The sequence below is a fragment of the Melanerpes formicivorus genome, unplaced genomic scaffold (genome assembly GCF_026170545.1).
Source record: "Melanerpes formicivorus ecotype bairdi unplaced genomic scaffold, bMelFor1.0.p_v2 SCAF_17, whole genome shotgun sequence".
In the NCBI taxonomy this organism is placed as follows: domain Eukaryota; kingdom Metazoa; phylum Chordata; class Aves; order Piciformes; family Picidae; genus Melanerpes; species Melanerpes formicivorus.
This window is the reverse complement of record NW_027142369.1, coordinates 8,252,350-8,271,420: the sequence shown is the minus strand read 5'-3', so window position 1 is coordinate 8,271,420 and position 19,071 is coordinate 8,252,350. Positions and strand designations below refer to the sequence as shown.

General features: G+C 37.7%; 1 protein-coding gene across 3 annotated transcripts in view; it reads left to right on the top strand.

Moving 5' to 3' along the window:
* Window positions 1–14: 14 nt before the first annotated feature.
* The window catches only part of ATG2B (autophagy related 2B), a 48,848-nt gene continuing 29,791 nt past the window's right edge, over window positions 15–19,071 (top strand). For 2 of the 3 annotated variants that reach the window (XM_068148872.1, XM_068148871.1), the window contains exons 1-14: window positions 15–674; window positions 5,063–5,225; window positions 8,350–8,502; window positions 9,402–9,504; window positions 10,819–10,981; window positions 11,474–11,653; window positions 12,849–12,945; window positions 13,911–14,093; window positions 14,618–14,772; window positions 15,959–16,070; window positions 16,236–16,497; window positions 17,407–17,557; window positions 18,080–18,172; window positions 18,342–18,530. In XM_068148872.1, the coding sequence (XP_068004973.1) occupies window positions 513–674; window positions 5,063–5,225; window positions 8,350–8,502; window positions 9,402–9,504; window positions 10,819–10,981; window positions 11,474–11,653; window positions 12,849–12,945; window positions 13,911–14,093; window positions 14,618–14,772; window positions 15,959–16,070; window positions 16,236–16,497; window positions 17,407–17,557; window positions 18,080–18,172; window positions 18,342–18,530 (2,166 nt within the window). In that variant the 5' untranslated portion in view covers window positions 15–512. The other variant, XM_068148873.1, reaches the window with a different exon arrangement.

Here is a 19,071-nt window from a genome sequence, read left to right as displayed (position 1 = left end):
CTCCTCCGCTCGGCGTCGCCACTTCCGTACGGACGTCACGGTGCCGGTGACGGCGATCCACAGTGGGGGGGTGCCCAGGGAGGAAGGAGACAAACAGCCCGGATCGGCCCAGCTGCCTTCGCCGGCGGCGGAGAGCTGACGTCGAGGGAGGATCTGCCGGGCCCCAGCCTCTTCCCCCTGCACCATCGTGCTGCTCAGCTCGGCTGCGCTGGCTGTCTCCGCACTCGCGGGCCGCCGAGAAGATGGCGGCGACCGTGTCCGTGTGAGGATGGAGCTACCTGTCAGCGCGTCTTCACCCTGAGGGGAGGCAGTGCCGCCCCGCCGGCAGTGCGAGGGGCCTTGGAGACACCGCCTGGCTGTGGCAAGCCCTTGCGGTAGCTTTCGCTGAGGGCTGAGGCTGGGCCCGGCGGCTCACCTCCCTCTCCGCCCGACGGAGGGGCCAGCCCCGTCCCGATCTTGCTGCCCGACCCTGTCCCGCCGCCTAGCCCCGCCGCACCGGGCTCGCAGCCGCCATGCCGTGGCCTTTCTCGGAATCCATCAAGAAGAGGGCCTGCAGGTACCTGCTGCAGAGGTATCTGGGCCACTTCTTACAGGAGAAGCTCAGCCTGGAGCAGCTCAGCCTGGATCTCTACCAGGGCACCGGCTCCTTGACGCAGGTCCCTCTGGATAAATGGGTAAGAGATGCTGGCACTGCACCCCCTCGGTTTCTCTTGCGTCTGAGGTACCAGCTGATTCCTTGCCTCCGGCTACCACCCACTTGTTTTCAATACCCAACCTCCTTTATTTAAAAACGTTACAGTCATAATTTCATCTAGGGAACTCATCTCTGATATGCTAAAATTAAAAAAAAAAAAAAAAAAAGTAACAAAAATCTAGGTATTCATTATGTTTTTCTAGCCACACATAGTTATTTTTAATTATTAGGAAGGAAACAAAAATCAAAGACACTAGCTGCTGATGTTTCGGGGAGAAGGAGCTAGCGTAGCCCAAACTGCAAGTAATTGCGCTGTAGTTACTGTATGTATACTAATTACTACTACAGATGATAAAAACATAAATTCCTATTCTGTCTATGCTTTGTCAGCATTTTAGGGGCATCTTGGTTCTTCATCAGCAGTGTTATGTTCACCTCAGTACATGCAGAGCTTTCAAAATTATCCCTTAGTCTTGCAGATGTGGAAGTACTTACCTTGACAGGCTGAACAGATGGGCAGAGTCCAACGGCATGAGATTTAACACATCCAAGTGCCAGGTTCTACGCATTGGCCGCAACAGCCCCATGCAGCACTACCGGCTGGGGTCAGAGTGGCTGGAGAGCAGCCAGGCAGAAAGGGACCTGGGGGTACTGCTTGACAGTAGGCTGAGCATGAGTCTGCGGTGTGCCCAGGCAGCCAAGAATGCTAATGGCATCCTGGCCTGTATCAGGAACAATGTGGCCAGCAAGAGCAGGGAGGTCATTCTGCCCCTGTACACTGCACTGGTTAGGCCACACCTCGAGTACTGTGTCCAGTTCTGGGCCCCTCAGTTTATGAAGGATGTTGACTTGCTGGAGCGTGTCCAGACAAGGGTAACAAAGCTGGTGAGGGGTTTGGAGCACAAGCCCTGTGAGGAGAGGCTGAGGGAGCAGGGGTTGCTTAGCCTGCAGAAGAGGCTCAGGGGAGACCTTCTTGCTGTCTACAACTACCTGAAGGGAGGTCGTAGACAGGCAGGGTCTCTTCTCCTAGGCAACCAGCACCAGAACAAGAGGACACAGTCTCAAGCTGCACCAAGGGAGATTTAGGCTGGATGTTAGGAAAAAATTCTTCATAGAGTAATTGCCCATTGGAATGGGCTGCCTGGGGAGATGGTGGAGTCACCATCATTGGGGGTGTTTAGGAGGAGACTTGATGGGGTGCTTGGTTACATGGTTTAGTTGATTAGATTGTGTTGGATGATGGGTTGGACACGATGATCTTGAAGGTATCTTCCAACCTGGTCTATTCTATTCTATTCTATTCTACTCTGCTTGTTGACAACTGGGTAGCTGTTTATAGCTGAAGTTTGCTTAGCAGGTGGGCTGTGATGCTTTGAACCAGTTGAAGGTTTTTTTTTCCAGTCCTGGCACTTTTGTTTTTGTGTATATTGTATGTGTGTGGGTGTGTCTATGTACAGACATATGTATACTTCCAACCTACTGGAGTAAACCAAAGGTGTGTGTTTGTAGCATTTCGTAAAGTAGGGTTAATTGCCAGTGTTACTGAAGGTAGAATTCAGTTCTACCTGCTAGTCAAGCTGCTGACATGAGAAGCCTTAAGCAATGCTGTGCTTCAATCATTGACTTCCAGGCTAGTGCAGGTGATGAACTAGGAACAAAGGCTCATTGCTTTACACAGTGCTTTCAAAGCACATTTTTATTGTACTATATACTGCTATTAGGCCACGCTGGGTGCATTTAAAAATACTTGTGAATATATGATGTTTCCAAATAATGCTTTTTCACGTGTTTTTGGGGAAAATATGTTTGAAAGTGGCAGAAAACTGGCATTTGCAGAAATGCTCAGTATTATCAGTATTTTAGTGTGTGGTTGTTTGCGTTCTTTTCTGGCTGTGCCAGCAGCTTGCTTTCTGTGGCAGGCAGTGAGGCTGCCTCGCTTTAACTGAATTCATGTGCCCTCTAGTGGGTATGGCAGCTCTCTTCGCTGCTAAGTCTAAGTGACACTGTTTGAAGTGTAAATACTTTTAAACTGCAACAGTTGTGGACCAGTACTAAAAGATCAGTTAATTATGTACACGTAGTGATTAACTGTATACATCTTACCCATTTGTAGATCAGCATTTTTCTTTTTCTCTGGTAAACAGTGACATGTTTGAGGTTCTTTGCACGTGACATTCTCATGTACTGCAGATTGCAAAAACAGATGCCAGGGAAGAGCTACAGCTCTTTTTGGCTCCCTAGTCATTGTAAGCTTATTTGTTATGGATCTCCAGGAGGATTATATGTTACCTTATACGTTTTTGTGGATACTTATGTTCATTTTAACATTGTAAATATCTTGGCCAACATTGTACACATTTACAGATTATGGAGATACATAAGAATGCCTGTGCTATCAGTGCAGCTTCTTTGCCTCTTGGGACATGAGCTGTTTAGAAAAATCAAAATGTGATCCATGGTGTTTGAGGTTGAATACACATTGAATAGTACTTCTACTACTAATATTACTGTGATTTCTGGTTGGAGACTTTCAGCCATTAACATAGGATATGAAGGCTGTCCTTCAGATTTTAAATTTACCTGGAATTCTCTAGTTGCTGCTTTCTAGGAACAGCTGGCTTGTTTACGAAGTAATTAAGCTATAAAAATACTTCTTTTGCTTTTAGGTATTATTTTATAAATTTACTAAGGAATGTACTACTTCACTCATTTTATTGCCTAGTATGTTACTAACAAAAAGACATGAGTCTGATTTATTCAAAATATAGTAACCAGCTAACTTCCTGCTATAGCCAATTATTTTGTAAAGGTCCAAGTGCTTTGGATGAATCTGTGATATTTTCAAATACCATTTTCATGCCAAATAATTATTTTTGTCTTATTTTACACTGTTACCACACATGTAATTCTTACATTAATTTCAAAATAAAGTTTTAATGTCACTGAATCTTAATTGATTCTTAAGTAATTTCCTGGAAGACCTGTTTCGGGGTTTGTTTATTCAAAAATGGATGTCTATAGTGCTTGGGTGGACTTTGGAACAGAAACTAGAAAAGCTGAACATGCAAGCAAACAGAATTCTAAAAGCAAAGTTTAGAGCATGAGGAAAGCAACAAGTTAACATGATGGTAACATTACACCTGGAGACTGAATAATGAAAAATGTCGTTTTCTTAAAGCTCTCTACATTTTTATTTAAAGATTGTATTATATATTAGAATAATATTTTAAATATAATTAAAATTGAAAGCAAAATTTAAATCCTTTTTTTTTTTTTAATGTAAAAGATCCCCAAACCTTTAATCTATGCATTTTCTTGGGTAAAATCTGTGGCCCTGTTCAATACAGGAAGGTCAAAACTCTTTTAGCCAGCTGAAGATGACAACCTAATATTTCAACTAATTTTTTTCCTAGAATATTGTATATATTAGCAAGTGGTGCTCACAGAACTGGATGTATGATTTAGATTGTGGGGGTTTTTTTGGTTTGTGATTTTTTTTTCTCTTATTAAAGCAGCCTAGGTAGTGCTTATTCAATAACTTTAGTTTTAACAAACAGTGATTTGCATTGTTTTTAACCATAAATGTAAACAATATGGTTTTTTCTGTGTGGATGTGGTGAAACCTATATAGTGGAACAAGTGAGTCTTTTCATTTAAAAATCCTAACTTCTTCAGAGCCAGTGTTTAATTTTCTTACAAATTTTACTTACTGTGTATGATACTGAGGTCTACATGACTGTAGTTTTGTTTATGATGTCATTCTAAAAGACTGGATTAACAGAACAGTTGCTGTCAGAACATTGGTCTGTCCACCAGGCTGCAGCTTTCAAATTAGTGCTGAATATTGAACATGCTAAAATATTACTTAGGAATGTCAAATATGTTATACATCAAGAGATGATTATTTGGTTCCAGTCTCTCCATGTCACAGAGAAATCTAAAATGAACAGCATGTTAGTGAAGTACTTTTGCCACAGCAACCAGCTACTTTTTGTACTTTTCATTTCAGCTTGTTCTCAGTTTTCTTCAAGTAATGCTCTTGACTAGCTTGTGTCAGTAGTATAGTATTTATAACAGTAAACCAGCAGATTTTTTTTTCTGTTAGTGTAAAAAATACAGGTTATGCAGCTACCACAGAAAAATCTGTATTATGGTGAAAGCTAAGTAATTAATGTGAAACAAATTACAATGGAATCAAAATACTTGAAAGTGGCCAGTTTATTGTCTGAATATAATTAATAAATAGTTATATATCTGAGTGTAATTATTTTTTGAGTAGCATCAATATGTTTTAGTTGTTGTACAGAAATTATAAATGTGTGGTTTTGTTGTGTTTGTTTCTGGTCTAATTTTATTCTCTTCTTCTAGTGTCTTAATGAGATCCTGGAATCTGCAGATGCACCTTTGGAAGTCACGGATGGATTTATCCAATCAATTTCTTTATCTGTTCCATGGGCATCATTGCTGCAGGACAACTGTGCATTAGAAGTAAAAGGATTAGAGCTGGTCTTCAGGCCCCGACCAAGGCTTGGTAGGCTTAGCCTTTAATTTTCAAAAGGGAGACTCGTTACAGTTTTTCAGAGGCCTAAGACTACATTTGTTTTAATCAGTTCTTAGCCTTATGTAAAGCACCATTTAATTTGCATATATTAATATCAGAGGATGCAATGAAATAAGAAACTATCAGTTGTTTGGCAAGTGTTTTTCAACTGGTTGTTTCTCTGTTAAATAACTTCAAATCTTTATCATGTTCCTACCGCTGTATCTCCCAATCTGTTTCAGACATACTGAAAGGAAGAGAATACTGTGTGGGAAGGAGGTTTTGTTAGTTTTTTTTGTATGTATTATTACAGATGCTGTTAGTCAGCACTAGTAGCTAGCTATTATGTGGAAGTAAGGTTAACACAATGATGTAAGACTATGAGGAGAGGTTACAGTGAGGTTCTGGCTTTCTTCAGCAACTTTAGGGTAAAAGATGCATCTTGAATAGTTGGAGAGCAACTAATAAAGTCAATTGTAATCACAGTCTGAAGTAATGACTTAAGTACGCTAAATACACTACCTTTGATTATAATGCCAAGTGGGTTGTCTGAGCTTTTCTAGCTTGACTCTTTCTAGTATCCATATGAATCTAACTGATCTAGTTTAGACTGTCCTGGTGACAAATTTCACTATCAAACCTCCATTAAATTCTCTTCTGATGGATTGTTAATGTGTGCATTTTAGTTTGTGGAAGATTTTGATTAAATGTCTGAGGGATTTTAATTTGTTTTCCTTTTTATAGTGTAGAGAAGATGGAAGAAAATATATTTCTTTAAATGCATCATGAAGAAGAGAAGAAATGCATAAACCCTATTTCCCACCTTTTACAAGTTACCTTAAGTAACTTGCTTATATGTCCTCTGTGTTTCATATTATCTTACTATCTTAATTTCTGATGTAAGATTATTGCTCTGAAAGAATTTTAATATTAGGAAGAAACTTTTTTATTCACTTGCATCTATTTGGTTCTTTGATGCACAGGGATACATCTACTGTTTCACATTTAATACAGCAGAAAAATCTCACTGTGCTGGTTTTATCACACATCTGTAACCACATGGATGTTTTCAGAACAGAATGCTGGACTAGAATGTTTTGCTTGTTTAACTTGTTTGTATTTGTGCTAGGTTTACTTTTGTTTGCCTATACTAGAGTGTTATAGTTGAACATGATTAATTTTTCAAAGTTACAGCATTTGCTCACAATGGATTTTGTGTTAGCTGATAGGAGTGCACTGACAACTTAATCTGGCTGCTAAAAATCTTGCTCAGCTTAATACATGCTGTGCTCTGATCTTACTATGTTCTAATTACTACAGCAGGTCTGTTAGACATTTAAAATGTGTTCTACTATACTAATATATAAGAACTTAACTTTTTTCAGTCTTTTTCCATCAGTGATATGTTTCAAATGGAATACAAAACCTTAACATTATTTTTTAAAAAAGAGTTATTTCATTGATTTCATTTTGCCAGTTGTGCCTGCTAAGTCATATCAATATGTACTTCAGAAGTTGTTTACCCCAAACAAGTGCTGAAGATTGGTTACACTAAGTCTTGGTTTCATCTTGCTTATATTGAGTTTTCAAGTACTAGAATCTTAGCAATACAGTGTAAATAGATCAATAGATAGATCAATAGATCAATAGATCTAAATAGATCAAGTATCTATGATCAGGTGACCCACCTGGTGGATGTGGGGAGGCCTGTGGATGTAGTTTACCTGGACCTCAGCAAGGCCTTTGACACCGTCCCCCATAGCAAACTCCTGGCCAAGCTGTCAGCCCATGGCTTGGACAGCAGCACTCTGAGCTGGGTTAGGAACTGGATGGATGGCCGAACCCAGAGAGTGGTGGTGAATGGTGTCACATCCAGCTGGCAGCCAGTCAGTAGTGGAGTCCCCCAGGGATCAGTGCTGGGCCCCATCCTCTTTAACATCTTTATTGATGATCTGGATGACGGCATTGAGTCTATCATCAGTAAATTTGCTGATGACACCAAGCTGGGGACAGGAGTTGATCTGCTAGAGGGTAGAGAGGCTTTGCAGAGAGACCTCGACAGGCTGGACAGATGGGCAGAGTCCAACGGCATGAGATTTAACACATCCAAGTGCCGGGTTCTGCACATTGGCCACAACAGCCCCATGCAGTGCTACAGGCTGGGGTCAGAGTGGCTGGAGAGCAGCCAGGCAGAGAGGGACCTGGGGGTGCTGGTTGATGGTAGGGTGAACATGAGTCTGCAGTGTGCCCAGGCAGCCAAGAGGGCCAATGGCATCCTGGCTTGCATTAAGAACAGTGTGGCCAGCAGGAGCAGGGAGGTCATTCTGCCCCTGTACACTGCACTGGTTAGGCCACACCTCGAGTACTGTGTCCAGTTCTGGGCCCCTCAGTTTAGGAAGGATGTTGACTTGCTGGAACGAGTCCAGAGAAGGGCAACGAAGTTAGTGAGGGGCTTGGAACACAAGCCCTATGAGGAGAGACTGAGGGAGCTGGGGCTGCTTAGCCTGGAGAGGAGGAGACTCAGGGGTGACCTTATTGCTCTCTACAACTACCTGAAGGGGGGTTGTAAACAGGCAGAGGTTGGTCTCTTCTCCCAGGCAGCCAGGACCAGAACAAGAGGACACAGTCTCAGGCTGCGCCAGGGGAAGTTCAGGCTGGAGGTCAGGAGGAAGTTTTACACGGAGAGAGTGATTGCCCATTGGAATGGGCTGCCCAGGGAGGTGGTGGAGTCGCTGTCACTGGAGGTGTTCAGGAGGAGACTTGACAGGGTGCTTGGTTACATGGGTTAGTTGATTGGGTGGTGTTGGGTGATAGGTTGGACGTGATGATCTTAAAGGTCTCTTCCAACCTGGTCTATTCTATTCTATTCTATTCTATTCTATTCTATTCTATTCTATTCTATTCTATTCTATTCTATTCTATTCTATTCTATTCTATTCTATCTGTAAAGTAGTAAAATGTGTAAAGAGAGATTGTAGCTAAACTTTTTCTTTGAAATATGGCTTCTTACTAAAACGTTGAAATGTTTCTGTATGTGGCAAAAGTATTATTTAGTTTTGTCTTTATTCTTTAAAAATGTTCAATCAAATTTATTAAGACTTCTCTTACTCCACAGCCTCTGGGTCTGAGCCTATGTATTGGTCAAGTTTCATGACCAGTAGTATGCAGCTTGCAAAAGAGTGTCTTAGTCAAAAATTGACAGATGAACAAGGAGAAGGGTCCCAGCCTTTTGAAGGACTTGAGAAATTTGCAGAAACTATTGAAACAGGTATGACTTTATTATTGAGATATGAATGAACATCTGAGATTAAGTTGGTTCATGTTGTGTCTCAGTTTTACAAAATGGCATCTCATCTGCATCACAAAATTTTACTTATTAGCATTGCTTGTACAATTTAAACAAGGAGATAGGACAATTAATATTGGTTTAGAAGAAAGCCTATTTACTTGCTAGAATATGTGTGTACTTTTCCTTAGTGGATAGAATAAACCCTACTTCAGGGAAAATTGGTCCTTTTTGACACCAGAAAAAAATCCAGCTAAATTATGCTTGAGCAATTGTTGAGATGCTTTAGTTTTGGACCTGTCACTTTAATCACACAAACTTAAGACTTCGTAGTGATGTTGTCAAGGGAGAAAGAGAGGATGTTTCTTCAGATATTTTGACATATGTAGCTCAATAACAACAGTATTGTTAGAAATACCCTAGAAACTGGTGTTTGTGGTAGGGTTTTTTCACACAAAAGAAACTAATGCTTTAGTACCACATTATGAAGTAGAGAGCACAGTGCTGAAATGTCTGAGATAAGGGAAATGTTTAAAGTCAGATCTAGAAATAGAAATACTCAGCCAAAGTTACATGGTACTATTGCAATGCTTAAGAGTTCAGACATTGTGCACAATGAAGCAGGTACCTTCTTCAAGGGTCATTCACTCTGAGACATGGAACAACTTGGCTTAAATTGTGACTTGTGCAAATATCCATGCATTAAAGGTATAGGTATACATACCGGACATTTAATAAGAGTCACTCGATGTCTAGTTACATTATTTCTGCTGAAATAAATACTGTGAAGTTAAACAAAATGAAAGACCATTTAAAATTGTCTGTAGAAGCTGCTGTTGAGTAACTTAAATACTTGTGTGCTGTCCGTTTTCTCATTTAAGTTCTAAGAAGAGTGAAAGTTACCTTTTTAGATACGGTTTTGCGGATAGAACATGTGCCAGAAAACTCTAAAAGTGGAACTGCACTTGAAATCAGAATTGAAAGGTAAAGATTTAATAAAAAATAAATAAATCTGTATTTTTAAAAATTATTTTCCCTGGGGCAGTCTTTGCTAGTTCCTCTACAAAATGTTTTACCCATGGACAAGCATTCTTGGTATACAGTTATAGACTAGCTCTTGAGCGCCTGACATTGCACATTTTCTCTACTCAGCTTCCACTTAAGATAGTTAAACTAAAGGTATCTAACTATCAAATTGGAGTTCTGTATTTTCCAACGTTAATGATTGCTTCCACAATTAGTGTATACTGTTTCTCAGGTGTTCCAGCCATAAGTGGATATTGTTGGCAAATCAGCCTATCACTTCGATACACAAAAGGAACTGACCCTTTAAATAGTTTCATAAAGAGAGTTATGGCCCTGAAAATAAAACAAACTATATGATTTTTAGGTTCTCTGTGAACTTCCAGAGGAGCTCACTTGCTTTAAGTAGTTACTTTGAACTTGTATGCTGTACATATTCTTGAACATATATTATTTGATCTATGGGATAGTGTAATCATTTCAATTGAAATAATTACTAAATAAAACCAATTCTTACTGAGAAATGCTAATGAAATATAGTGGGTTTTAAAAACTTAGAAACTTCAGGGTTTTATGTTCAGTTCAGAAGAGAGGTCAGCAGAGCTATAATTACTCTTCTTATGGAAGGATTTCCATTCCCAGAACTACTTCTTTTCTGTACTTCAAAAACTAGATTGAAACAAACTGTTAAATAGCATGTTATTTTGATGTTTGATGCATGTTATTTAAGGAAAAGTATGTAGCTTTTTCCTTGTAAATTCTATTATATAGAGACTTTCATATTTAAAAGTTTACTGGTTTGGTTGTCTCTCTCAGTATTTAAAATGTAAGAAATCTAATTTCACAGAAATTTGACAGGATTAGAGCCTAATCTCTTAATTTTCAACTCTGATTTTGACAGAATAGTACATTCAAGTAGTACAGAAAAATACTGGATGGCAGACTTTTTTTAATTTCTGCTTCAGAGTCTTTAGTTTTATGTGTGTCTTAATGGAAATAAATATAGACATGGTGGACAGATTCTTTCACTTTGTAGTCAGATTAGACAGAAGTACCAGGTTCACAATGGAAGCACATCACAATTATTCTGTGGTGTCCTGTAGAAAAATCTAAGATTCCCACCCATTCCCAGAAAGCAGTGGTTTCTCCTTTCATGATGGTCAGTGGCATTGAAAGTAATACAAGGAGAGAGAACACGTACTCTTAGAGGCTAAATGACACAAAAAAGGTAACCATTTTCATGCATTTGCTATATTTATTTTCTTTGTCTCCCAGAACTATGTATTGTGATGAAACTGCAGACGAGTGCTCTGGTATTAATGTACATCAGCCCACAGCTTTTGCTCACAAGTTACTGCAGCTCTCAGGTGTCTCTTTCTTCTGGGATGAGTTTCCTGCATCAGCAAAGTCCTCCCCAGTGTGTTCAGCTACACAGCTGGTAAAATTGAATACCTTCTGTAAGAATGTAAATTGATGAAGGATACGAAAGGTTACACTAATGTATTAGATTCATTCTGAAGGATATAGGAGTTGAAATTTTACTTGAATCTGTGCTTGTTAAGTTTCATAATTGCTTTCTGTTTTGAGGAGGGGAAAAATACATGGACTCTAGGACTAAGTAAAATTTAGAATGCATTGCACTAGAATCTGATTGCAACAATATTGTGTAGAAGGCCGCTGCAATTCACTATATGGTGGAAACTTGCTCCACTGTTTTACCAAGTCCTAAAGTTTCACATGTTACGTGTCTTCTTTCTAATGCAGTTATCAATAGCTTGTTGGGTTGTTTTTTTGTCAAATTTGTATTTGTGTGATAAACTTCTTTGAAATGCTTGGGGCTTTTTTTTTTTTCTTGGTTGGTTGGTTGCTTTGGGGTTTTTGGCAAGAAGTGTAGGATACATCCTTACTCTGTTCTCTGTAATGTTTTAAGGCAACTGAACCAAAGCTTTCACCTAGCTGGAATCCAAAAATCACTTATGAACCGCATCCACAATTAACAAGAAGCTTGCCAGAAATTACTCCTTCTGACCCTGTACAGATCAGTAAGCTCATTGGTAGAATGGAGTTGAGCCTGACTTTAAAGCAAAATGAAGTACTTCCTGGAGCTAAGGTTAGTGATGCTTTCCAGGCCTTTAACTAAAGTAGTAGTTATGTGGGAGTTTATTTTTTTTCTACTGCATACAAAAAATTGTGAGATTCTCAAGGCAATAGAATCCCCTTAGTTTTGTTGTTTTCATGAAATCCTGCTGATATTCATTTATCTATCTTACTCTTTTTTTTTTTTTTTTCTGTTGGAGCTTTTTTTGTGTCACTGTGACTTTGCCTACACATGTTTGAATGTTTAACTGGTAGATTAAAATCACTTTTGGTTTTAAAAGGGTATAATTTACTTCCACAATTACAAGTAACCCCAAAACGGTTAATTAAGTTGCAGCATTTCAAAACTAATATGAACATTTCTCCTTCTAAATTTTTATATTAAAATTTTAGTAATAACTAGTAGCATTTAAATAGGATATTATTAAAATAACATTTTACCTTATTTCTACATCGAGATACAGGAAACAAAGCAGCTGTAAATAAAGCTTTTTTTCTTTTTGTTAATGTGTGAGCATATAAATAAAGTTGTGTAAATATATTCACCTTGTTTATTCAGTGAAGTCTTTGCAAACTGAAATAATGTTTTGTGTGAAGTAGAAGAATGCTGCATGTTTCAAAAGTATGGGTAGTTAATACTGTTAACATCTTTAATTAAACTGACATCCAGATGTTTCCAGAGGTGAAAGATTTTCTACTTTTTATATCATTCGATGTGTTTTGTATTAGCCAGAAGAAAAATTTTTATAGGAGATGCTCAGTGTAATAGAATGCAGAGCAGTGGTCTCTGCAAATTGGGTTTTAGTACAGTTAGGTGCATTAAATAAAGGCGACATTTGACCTAGTGAATGGATGTCATATTACAGGATAAAATTGAAGAAAGACCTGGGTTTTGATTTATCAGAGCTCATGCAGATTGGAAAGAACATAGATACAGTATATTGTTTAATCCAGTTTAAACTTTGGTTTTCACTTTGGCACATAATACTAACTTTGTATTGTCAGTGACACATCTGGCATTTATGCTGCCAAGCTATAGACTTGAAGCAATACACAATTAAATTTATAGTTGTTGTTGTGTAGGAGATGAAGATATTGTTGGAATGATTGCATCTTTTATAGCATCAACACCTTTTAAAAAAATAGTTGATTCAAGACTTATGAAGACTTCCTTAAGTGTTGTTTGATTGTGTTTTGTTTTTTCTTAGTTGGATGTAGATGGACAAATAGACTCTATACATCTATTTCTGTCACCGAGGCAGGTGCATCTTCTACTGGACATGGTAGCAGCTATTGCCGGACCAGGCAAGTGAACATTGTGTAGATATTATATATGTATTACAGTGGATGAAAAATAAACTTTGCAAGATAAAACAAGTTTCCTCAATGGGGGTGGGGGAAAAGTGGTGGCAGAGTGTTACTCATTTCTGTCTGATATTAGCAAAGTGTTTTGTATCTGATATGAGTAGGACTATGAATTTATTGACTTCAGTTGCAAATGGTATATGCTGGTAATGAAAATCTAGGTAACAATAAGGCTTGACAACTGACTGTATTATAAGACAAGAGATGTACAGAAAATCGGGAGGCCAGAACAATTTTGGTTCTTGTTCCTTCTGTTTCATGAGAGGCTCAGAAAATTTAGAATAGACAATAGTTTTGTTCATTTGTGTGTATCTACTAAGCAATTAACAGCAGTGTTTTCTACTACTGCAGTAACAGGATGAGAGTGTTTTGGTTTGTTCCCCACCTCTCCATCTACCTAAGGTAACAACACTTCGTATTAGGATAGAAAGTTAATCTTTTTGAAAAGGTTTGTAATATCCTAGGTAGATGATTAATATTCTTCTAATTATACCAATTTATTTATTACAATGGACCTGTTCATTGGTTTTGGTAACTAGAAAAGCCTTACATAATTTCCCATGTGTATTATCTTCCAATCTGATATTTCAGTAATTCATTAATAGAAAACCTTGAAGCTGACTGAGAAGTGTATGCTAATATTATATGTGAACACAATTGCATATGTAACCTGAAAATATTTTCTTCAGACTTGAATGCTAGGGAGAGATCTGTTTCAGCTAAGTGAAACCTTCAAAACATCAAAATGCATGCATATACACATCTGATAAGCAACCAGTGTCTGTGTACGTATATATACAGATACATACACAACAACAGCTGGTTAATTTTCAAGTTTTCTTTGGAGTACTAGCAAGGAAATTACAGTGAACTTTCTGTCCTTTTTGGTTTTTTTGGTACTTCAGAGAGCCTAAGCAGGATGGAATTGTCGAACAAAGATAGGAAGAACCGGCCAATGCAACAGGAAGATGAGTATCGGATTCAGATGGAGTTGAAACGTTATTTAAGAAAGGAGTCTTTGTCTGCAGGAGCATCATCAGAACAAAGCTTCTATGAGACAGAGAGTGCCAGAACGCCTTCTAGTCGTGGCAAGTATAAAAGATAACACATAACCTATTGTTAAGATTATATATACTGTTAATTTTCAACTTCAACAATTTAATTATCTTTGACATAGAATGATTGCATGCCATTAATTATACTGTTGAATAAAACTTTAGGTATTATGCTAGCCTTCATTCAATATTTAACACTGAGATTACTGAGTAGTTTTCTGTGCCACATGGTAAACGTGCAAGCAATATAGCATCTTTTCAGTGTGTGGCTGAGTAAATTAATGTAATAGCTATGTTGCTCTGATATGTTTTTATTTGAATAGTTTTCCATTGTTTGCTCGTGATGTGAAAATATAAACTTTGATTTGTCAAATGGAGCGTATTACTTTGTAGAAATCATACCAAGTTAAATAGGAAAATGGGACATTTAACTGTTTGCATATTACTTTCTTTTTTAATATTACTGTATAGAATAATCTCTGAATTTAGGAATGTGTTTCTGCTTAAAGTTTATTTTCATTAGAAAATAACTCTCTGCTATGTACGTTTTTTATTAGAAGAAGAAGTTTTCTTCTCAATGGCTGAAATGGACATGTCTCACAGCCTTTCCTCGCTTCCACCTCTTGGAGACCCTCCAACCATGGATCTAGACTTGTCTTTAACCAGTACATGTACAACTACACCAGCAGGATCTCCGTTGAGCACTACAGTGGTAAAGTATTAACTACATTTTAAAAGTTTCTGAAATTAACACTTTTGTCTGAAACTGTTGCAGCAACATTCTTTACAATATCAAGAGCTGTTGTAGAATTGTAGTACAATTGAAAATGTTTAGAGCTGATACTATTCCTTTTCTGCTATGGAAATTGTGCTGTAAAGTTTCTCACCTGTCTGGCTGTGAAAACAGGAAATGGAATGGTTTGTGGTTTTTTCAAATACCTTCAAGCTTCTATATGACACTTTGATTTATTTTCTTTTTAATAACTGCATCTTTGCCATCTGAATTTCCTTTTATATGGAATACACAGGCAATGGCAATACAGCAATTTTGTACTTTCAGTAAATTTTTCCTCAAGCAACATAAAAAAATTATTGACATTGCTGTCTTTCCCAAGTTTATGTACCAAATCAGAGCCAAAGCATGTTGGGGGTTCGAAGGAACCTCCAGGGATCAAGTCTAACCGTGTAGTCAAGGGGGGATCTCCTAGGGAAGTCTTCAGAGGAATGCATCCAGGCAGGTTTTGAACGTCTCCAAGGGAGACTCTACAACCTCTCTGGGCAGCCTGTTCCAATACTCCGTCACCCTCACTGTAAAGAAGTGCCTCCTCATGTTGAGGTGAAACCTCCTGTGTTCTCGTTTGTGCCTGCTGTTCCTTGTCCTATCACTGGGCACCACTGAAAAGAGATTATCACCTTCATCTGGACACCCACCCCTCAGATATTCATAAGATCTCCTCTCAGCCTTCTCTTCTCAAGACTATAAACAGCCCCAGTTCTCCCAGTCTTTTTTCATGGGAGAGATGTTCCAGTCTCACAATCATCCTCATAGTCCTCTGCTGGACTCTCTCCAGCAGATCCCTGTCTCTCCTGATTTTTTTTTTATTTTTTTGTTTTTCCCTTAATGAAAGCCATGGAGAACAGTTTTGCTTTTTACAGAGAAACATGAGAATATGTGGTTGGGTGGGAGCAACTTCAACTTCAAAAATATGTGGATGTAGCTGGTCATAGAATTAGAAAGTATATCTCCATTGTTTAAATGAACAGTAATATGCTATGAAATGGCATGCCATTGACTGTTTTATGGATGTATTTTCTTTTTGTTCCTTAATTATTTATGTTTGATTTTACTGTCTAGCATCTATTTGTTGAATTTAAGGTTATGCATATTTTTGTTTCAGCTTCAACCCACTTGGGGTGATTTTCTCGATCGTAATAAACAAGAATTACAACCTCCAAGAGGTTCTTCACTTGCAGCCAACATGGTTCACCAGACTTCATTAAGAAGGACATGTAAGGAAAAATGTTATTTTTCATACTGCTCCCTAGATAATTCTTGAAATGAGTTGTTATGCAGCCACTTGGTAAATAGAGTTGAAAAATCAAAACAAAGATGATATTATAATTCATTGCTGTGTTATTGCTGAGAAATTATGTGAACTTAATTTTGTATTTCAGCTATTCCATCCAGATCTGTTTCTGTGGATGAATCCAGACCTGAGCTTCTTTTTAGACTGGCAGTTGGAACTTTCTCAGTGTCTGTACTTCATATTGACCCTTTACCCCCACCTGAAAGTTCACTGAACCTTAACCCATTGACACCAATGGCTCGGGATTTCTTTACCCGAATAGAAAAGATTGAGCCAGTTAAGTTTTCAACAGAAGATTTTCAGTCCCTCCGAGAAGTATTTGCAGAAGCTTGCTCTCATGATCACCTTAGGTATAACTTTGCTTATTAATAAGTATAATAAACAAAAAATATATTTTAAGTGATTTTGAATAAAGTAAGTGTATTTCTATAGGAGTTGTCACTTAAGTATTCTAATTGTATTAGAGTTCTTTGTTAATTTCAAAATAGCCTTGAATTTTGACATCTCTTTTCCAGGACTGTTTGTTTTATTATTTTGGGTTGTTTTTTAACTCAAAAATAAGTAGAGAAGTGCATATACGCTTTAAGTCAACCTAACTCTTGTCAAAAATAAGTGAGCACAGCTAGGTACAGTTTCTGTCACAGAAATCTAGAGAGTCAAGAATCATAAAGTAAATTATTTCTTTAGAAATAGCTGTATTTTACAGGACGATCATTATTACAGTATAGGGATTTCTGCTTGAAGAACCTTAAGGGTTTACTTAGTGCAAAATGGTATATCAGTAGGGCGAAAAAGTGAGAGCAAAATCAAAGTTAGTCAACAGTCTTTTTTTGTTTTTTTTTCCTAAAAGTTTTTACTGTGCTAGTACAGTGTATGATATAAAATATTTAAGGTTGTATGTATCTTTGTGTGTAATTTTGACTTCTTTCATTGCCTGTGTAAGGATGTTAGGGTCCTAGCTTTATGTGAACTGCACTGTAGGTTTGATGTCTAAAGTGTTCTTTACAAATTTTGCTACACCAACTATTGTTGAATGTGTAACATAGGTGAACTCTATTGTCTTTGTTGCTAAAGCTACTATTTGTTAGAATTTTTTTCTTATCTTTGAAGAAATTACAGTGATCTTATTTTTTGCAAATGATTATTTTTAAAAAAGGATTTGAGTGATCCTTTCCTACATATTTGTGTATTGACTTAATTTTTATTGACTTAATTTTTATTATTTTAAGCTAGTTTAGTTCATAATTTTCATAATTCAGATTTATAGGTACTGGCATCAAAGTGTCTTATGAGCAAAGACAACGGACTGCCTCTCGAAGTTTTAGTACTGATTTATCCATTGGGGATATGGAGTTCTTGGAATGCCTTTTTTCTACTGACTCTCATTCCGTTCAGCCTCACTATACAGAGGTATGTAAAAAGTGCAGGGAGTTCCATAGAAATGTTAGTTGTGTAACTGGGAATGTTAGATTTTAAAATGGTTGTAACTTTAGAATTTTTTTTAAGGTATGTTAAAGTTTTAAGATGCAAATTTTATTCTAGTTGCAAGATCAAATAGTGAACCAGACTACTGTCATATGCGACAGGAAAAGCATCAAGGACCCAGACTTTCCAAGTTTACTTGTTTTACATACACTTAACATAATTTGGGAGTTAAAGTAAATGTTTTCCTAAAACTAACTGATAGAGTTGAGTAATGCAAAGCTTTCTTTGGGTGGTGATTATTCTAACACCTCTTTTACTGGTCAGAAATACCCATTAAAGTGTCTGAATAAGAAGATTCACTAGGCAGTTATGCTGGTGCTCTGTTCGCTAACTTAAATTTCGGGTTACCTACTGTCTGTTCCAGGTAAAATGTCATAAATGTTTTTTCCTGTGCCAAGTTCTTGCTCCTTATGTATGAAATGTTTTTAACTCTGTTTTATTCTAAAGCTGCTGACATTTCGTTCAGAAGAAGGAAATGATTCTCATGCAGTGCCATGCCTTCAGCTTCATTATAAACATTCAGATAGTAGAGGACCTCAGGTAAGGTGGGAGATCAAAACCACCATGTTTCTGTGTAATAGCCTTTGTCTAATTTTGTTCATTTTAACTGATGTTTTCTTGTAAAACAGAGTCCTCAAATCTCAGTTCTTATGATTTGTTTCACTATGTTGTTTTTAAGGATTTTAGTGCTTTTTCTCTTTCTTTTCAGGGTAGTCAAGGGAGACTTAGTTCTGTTCCACAGAAAGCAGAGTTACAAATAAAGTTACGTCCAGTGTTTTGTGAGCTGGATATCAGTATTGTAGACAGATTAAACTCCTTACTTCAACCACAGAAACTAACTACAGTGGAGATGATGGCATCTCATATGTATGCTTCTTACAACAAGCACATAAGTCTGGTAAGTTAAAAGTGAACTTGCTGATTTTTTCTCCTTTTTTTTATTTTTTGCAGGTGAAAGGCAGAGCGGCACTAAGCCTGAGATAGAGACTCATTTTAGACTCAGTCATTGCATACTTGATAACAGCCACTTCACAAACTGCTTAAGTTCTCAGCTTTGTGAAGCAAGCAGAAATGAGCAGAAAAGAGGACTTTAACTTCATCTGTCCCTTTGTGCTCTCCAGCAGCTGATATAAACTGTTGCTGACAATTACACTTCTATATTGAAATCTTTAGGTGTCACAGTCAGCTCAGCTGCCGCTGCTGTGCCTTACCCACTTCTTTTGGGGTAGGTAATAGAAAGATTGGGGAACATAGGCATCTCATTCTAGTAATGGAGGATGAGGAGAAGTTGGAGCTATGTGCCTTTGTTCAGTTTGTGAGCAAGATTTAAGCACAATAATGTTAAACTTGAAGGCTCCTTTTGAAATGCATGAGGAACGATTAATGCAATTACCTGATTTTCTATGCAAGCAACATATATCTTTATGTAATTTTATTGC